Genomic DNA, 6,353 nt, shown 5'->3' on the forward strand with positions numbered 1-6,353 from the left:
GAACACAGGGAATGTTTCTGTCTGAATAATCACACTGTAGGTTATAACTATCAATACTGCTTAACTCTCTGAATTGAAATGCAATCATCGTCCATATCATCAGAATCCAAAATCTACAGCTCTTAATATCTGACAAGTTAACACACGGACTACAAATATTCTACACATGGAGTATAGCCGTCCTACCAAAGCTGAATATGAATTTAAGAGCTAAGGGGGAAAGCATATCATTAGTTGTTTAAAAGACAACCACTCACCTAGCCCACATGTGGTGCTGCAGTCTGTCCATGCCCCATGCCTCCACCTGTACTCCGACTTGATTACCTCATTTCCTGTCTGGCGACTCCTCTTGATGGTGTACTCATACTTTATACCTGGGTTCTTCTCCTGGTAAAGCAACTGAACAACAGGAAACACACTCAGCTGTTAGGGTGTGTGATTGACATCTGAATCCTGATCTGGCTGGTCAATATCTAGCTGGGTGGGTTCATGTGTTTGGTGTGTATAGTGTGTATGGTGTGTGTAATTAGATTATGACTGGTTGTTTGGTGTGTATAGTTTATATGGTGTGTGTAATTAGATTATGACTGGTTATTTGGTGGGTATAGTTTAAACGGTGTGTGTAATTAGATTATGACTGGTTGTTTGGTGTGTATAGTTTAAACGGTGTGTGTAATTAGATTATGACTGGTTATTTGGTGTGTATAGTTTAAACGGTGTGTGTAATTAGATTATGACTGGTTGTTTGGTGTGTATAGTTTATATGGTGTGTATAATTAGATTATGACTGGTTGTTTGGTGTGTATAGTTTAAACGGTGTGTGTAATTAAATTATGACTGGTTGTTTGGTGTGTATAGTTTAAACGGTGTGTGTAATTAGATTATGACTGGTTATTTGGTGTGTATAGTTTATATGGTGTGTATAATTAGATTATGACTGGTTGTTTGGTGGGTATAGTTTAAATGGTGTGTGTAATTAGATTATGACTGGTTGTTTGGTGGGTATAGTTTAAACGGTGTGTGTAATTAGATTATGACTGGTTATTTGGTATGTATAGTTTATATGGTGTGTGTAATTAGATTATGACTGGTTATTTGGTGTGTATAGTTTATATGGTGTGTGTAATTAGATTATGACTGGTTATTTGGTGGGTATAGTTTAAACGGTGTGTGTAATTAGATTATGACTGGTTATTTGGTGGGTATAGTTTATATGGTGTGTGTAATTAGATTATGACTGGTTATTTGGTGTGTATAGTTTATATGGTGTGTGTAATTAGATTATGACTGGTTATTTGGTGGGTATAGTTTAAACGGTGTGTGTAATTAGATTATGACTGGTTATTTGGTGGGTATAGTTTAAACGGTGTGTGTACCTGGATCATGACTGGTTGTTTGGTGGGTCCAGAGGAGGTAAGGTTCTCCAGGTTCCCACTGCGTTCATAGTAGAAGGTGGCTCCGCCTGCCTTGTACTCCCCGTTCCATTGGATGATGTACTGGCCATTCAGGAAGTACTCCTCTGACATCTGACCCCGCAGAGCCAGGAAGTTCCCCGCCTCCTCCACTTCCTGGACAACAATGTCACGAGCCCCCTCTGGGATCACTCCCACATCCACGTAGCCTGGGACAGGAGGATGGAGGAAAAGGGGAATCAGCTGTGTTAGTGCTGGGCTGGAACAAAATCCTGCAAACCCATGGGTCCCTGGGATCAAACAACAGAAAGTATTCATACTCCTTGACTTATTCCACATTTTGTTGTGTACTGCCTGACCTCAAAATTTATTAAATTGATTATTTTTCACACCCATCTACATACAATACCCCATAATGACAAAGTGAAAACATGTTTTAGACATGTTTGGACATTTATTGAAAATGAAATACAGAAATATCTCATTTCCATACAGTAAGTATTTACAATAGATGTTAAAATCACCTTTGGTAGCAATTACAGCGGGAAGTATTTCTGGGTAAAAGTCTAAAAGATTTGCACTCCTGGATTGCACACTATTTGCAAATATATATATTTTTTACATGCTTCAAGATCTGTCAAGTTGGTTGTTGATCATTTGCAGATAGCCATTTGCAAGTCTTGCCATAGACTATCAAGCTGATTTAAGTTAAAACTGTAACTAGGCCACTCAGGAACATTCAATATCGTCATGGTAAGCAACTTGTGTTTTAGGTTATTGTCCTGCTGAAAGGGGAATTTGTCTCCCAGTGTCTTTTGGAAAGCAGACTGAACCCGGTTTTACTCAAGGATTTTTCCTGTGCTTAGCTCTATTCCGACCCTGCCAAGCTGCACTGCTTACTTAACCCGGAAGCCAGCCGCACCAATGTGTCAGAGGAAACACTGTACAGCTGGCGAGAGAGGTCAGCTTGCGGGAACCTGGACTGCCACAAGGAGTCGCTAGAGCGCAATGGGACAAGGAAATCCCGGCCGGCCAAACCCTCCCCTAACCTGGGCAATGCTGGGCCAATTGTGCGCCGCCCCATGGGTCTCCCGGTCACGGCCGGCTGTGACACAGCCTGGGATCAAACCCAGGTCTGTAGTGACGCCTCAAGCACTGCGATGCAGTGCCTTAGATCGTTGCGCCATCCGGGAGGCCCAACTTTCCATGCTTAAAGGGATGTTCAATGTCTGCTTTTTAATCACCCATCAACCAATAGGTGCCATTATTTGGGAGGCATTTGAAAACCTCCCTGGTCTTTGTGGTTGAATCTGTGTTTGAAATTCACAGCTCGACTGACGGACCTCACAGATAATTGTATGTGTGGGGTACAGAGATGAGGTAGTCATTAAAAATCATGTTAACCACTATTATTGCACACAGAGTGAGTCCATGCAACTTATTATGTAACTTGTTAAGCACAATTTTACTCCTGAACTTGTTTAGGCTTGACATAACAAATGGTATGAAATCTTATTGACTGAAGACATTTTAGATTGTCATTGTTAATTAAATAATTTACAAAATCTTGAAAAACATAATTCCACTTAGACATTATGGGTTATTGTCTGTAGGCCGATGACTAAAACAAATCTACATTTAATCACTATAAAATTCAGGCTGTAACACAACGAAATGTGGAAAAAGTCAATGGGTGGTAATACTTTCTGAAGGCATGTAATCATAAACCTACTCCTGAAATTGTAGCAAAGCTAGAAGCAATGAAATGCAAGCAAAGGAATGATGAAGACACTGTTAAACAATCAAAACATAATTCATGGTTGCAGGCCGCAGCGTGGGAGAGGCCAGAGCTTACAGAGAGGCCACCATGGCAGCCAGACTATCTGTGATGTTTAATAGAGGGTGTGTGTCTGTTAGGTGGCGGGGGGGGGGGGGCTAACCCCGTCTCTGTGTGGGGGGGCACTGCTCTGGCTGTGCCTCAGTTTTTTAATAGTGTGTGGATCGGTGGGGGAGGTGTTGTTGTGTGTCTGTTTGTGAGGGTAAGAGAAGGGGCAGCATTGCTTTGGATCTCAGCTCTGCCCTTTGAAGATTCATATAGCAGAGCCGGCGGGTGTCTGGAAATGGGCACACACACACACACACACACACACACACACACACACACACACACACACACACACACACACACACACACACACAGTGGGTGTCTGGGAGGAAAGGTTGAGATCTGGGTCTGCATTCCAAACAGAAAGCTCACTCCCTTTTCCCAGTCCTGGATGACTTGTCCTATCAGATATAAAGGCACCATGCAGCCGGGTGAAATCAGTCAAACATGGTACTGTAATGGATCTTCCTACTACCTGCCACCAGTTCCAAATGGATCCCCATTCTCTTGCCCATGCAACAGAACTTCTGATAGGATTGGATAGCTAGTAGTGGTAACTTACCCCCTGATTGGCTAGGTGGTATTGTGTGCCATACTGCTTATATCTGATGCCTGATGTCTCCTTTCATCGACACTATAACTGTCTGGGGTAGAGTCTAGAACTGTCTGGGGTAGAGTCTAGAACTGTCTGAGGGTAGAGTCTAGAACTGTCTGAGGGTAGAGTCTAGAACTGTCTGAGGGTAGAGTCTAGAACTGTCTGGGGTAGAGTCTAGAACTGTCTGAGGGTAGAGTCTAGAACTGTCTGAGGGTAGAGTCTAGAACTGTCTGAGGGTAGAGTCTAGAACTGTCTGAGGGTAGAGTCGAGAACTGTCTGGGGGTAGAGTCTAGAACTGTCTGGGGGTAGAGTCTAGAACTGTCTGGGGTAGAGTCTATAACTGTCTGGGGGTAGAGCCTAGAACTGTCTGGGGTAGAGTCTATAACTGTCTGGGGGTAGAGCCTAGAACTGTCTGGAGGTATGGTCTAGGGGCTATAACTGTCTGGGGTAGGGTCTAGGGACTAGAATGGTATGGGGGTAGGGTCTAGGGGCTATAACTCTCTGGGGTAGGGTCTAGGGACTAGAATTGTTTGGGGTAAAGCCTAGGGGCTATAACTGTCTGGGGTAGGGTCTAGGGACTAGAATGGTATGAGGGTAGGGTCTAGGGGCTATAACTGTCTGGGGTAGGGTCTAGGGACTAGAATGGTATGGGGGTAGGGTCTAGGGGCTATAACTCTCTGGGGTAGGGTCTAGGGACTAGAATTGTTTGGGGTAAAGCCTAGGGGCTATAACTGTCTGGGGTAGGGTCTAGGGACTAGAATGGTATGGGGGTAGGGTCTAGGGGCTATAACTGTCTGGGGTAGGGTCTAGGGGCTATAACTGTCTGGGGGTAGGGTCTAGGGGCTAGAATGGTCTGGGGTAGGGTCTAGGGGCTATAACTGTCTGGGGGTAGGGTCTAGGGGCTAGAATGGTCTGGGGGTAGGGTCTAGGGGCTAGAATGGTCTGGGGGGTAGGGTCTAGGGGCTATAACTGTCTGGGGGTAGGGTCTAGGGGCTATAACTGTATGGGGTAGGGTCTAGGGACTAGAATGGTCTGGGGGTAGGGTCTAGGGGCTATAACTGTCTGGGGTAGGGTCTAGGGGTCTAATGCAACATCAATGTAATATGTGAGGAAGAGCTTCTTGGAGATTTCTAGTAAACTACAGTACTTTCCTGTTCTGTACTTTGACAACTGCTGATGTAAAAAGGTCTCTCTCTCTGGCTGTGAGGTCGCTGAGTTCACCAGTGAGTCATTCTTGCAAAAACACAGTTGTACTGGAGTCTGACAGTCAGATACAGCAAAGACAGCAAGACAAGTAGCTGTGTACACACACACACACACACACACACACACACACACACACACACACACACACACACAAATATGCGGTCTGCAGCCAAAGACAGCAGGACAAATAGCTGTATACTCCCATACAGAGCGATTCCAGGACAACCACATGGGAACAACACAATTACATAATCCTTCAGCCAGTGAGATAAGACATTGTGGGAGATGTTTTGGGGGTTCTGGGAGGAGATGAGACTATAGGAAGATATTTATGGAGGGAAGAGGAGACTCACCGAAACCATCCCCGCCATCAAACGTCATCTGGACAGTCTCACATGATGAACCATCGCCCAGACACACTCCACACTGATCCTCTACAGCGTTAGAGTCTATACCATAGTCACAGCCCACCTCCTACAGACACAACACACAGGTCAACATTAGTTTACACACGCACGCACGCACGCACGCACGCACGCACGCACGCACGCACGCACGCACGCACGCACGCACGCACGCACGCACGCACGCACGCACACACACACACACACACACACACACACACACACACACACACACACACACACACACACACACACACACACACACACACACACAAATAGAGTCACAGGGCACCCCCAGAACCAACATAAGGTAAATATATACAAGATCATCAGATCAGAGATACACAGAGATACACAGAGATACACAGAGATACACAGAGACACACTGAGACACACAGAGATACAGAGATACACAGAGACACACAGAGATACACAGTGACACACAGAGATACACAAAGACACACAGTGACACACAGAGATACACAGAGAAACACAGAGATACACAGAGACACACAAATATATACAGAGATACACAGAGATACACAGAGATACACAGTGACACACAGAGATACACAGAGACACACAGAGACACACAGATATAGACAGATATATACAGAGATAGACAGAGATAGACAGAGGAGAAAAACAGATTCACTCTCTCTGTCTTAACTCCAACAGGCAGAGCTTATATCTTAGATTCATCTTAGGCCACATGCTCTCTCCTCGCAGAGACCTGACTAATACTGACTTTCCCCTGCCTCCCTCACTACCTCCCTCCCTCCCCCTCCGCTCTCTCTCTCTCTCTCTCTCTACCTTGCACACTCCATTGACACAGATGCTCCTGGAGTTGT

General features: G+C 45.0%; 1 protein-coding gene across 1 annotated transcript in view; it reads right to left on the bottom strand.

Annotated features, from left to right (window-relative positions):
- adamts12 (ADAM metallopeptidase with thrombospondin type 1 motif, 12) overlaps positions 1-6,353 on the bottom strand; it is a 50,660-nt gene that overhangs the window by 17,856 nt on the left and 26,451 nt on the right. The window contains exons 14-17 of the mRNA XM_014161801.2: positions 6,316-6,353; positions 5,452-5,572; positions 1,377-1,621; positions 258-399 (exon numbers count right to left, since the gene is read on the bottom strand). The exon at positions 6,316-6,353 is cut by the window's right edge and continues 96 nt beyond it. Coding sequence (XP_014017276.1) covers positions 258-399; positions 1,377-1,621; positions 5,452-5,572; positions 6,316-6,353 — 546 coding nt within the window. The remainder of the gene's footprint in view (positions 1-257; positions 400-1,376; positions 1,622-5,451; positions 5,573-6,315) is intronic.

This window comes from Salmo salar, chromosome ssa20, assembly GCF_905237065.1.
Source record: "Salmo salar chromosome ssa20, Ssal_v3.1, whole genome shotgun sequence".
Taxonomy (NCBI): domain Eukaryota; kingdom Metazoa; phylum Chordata; class Actinopteri; order Salmoniformes; family Salmonidae; genus Salmo; species Salmo salar.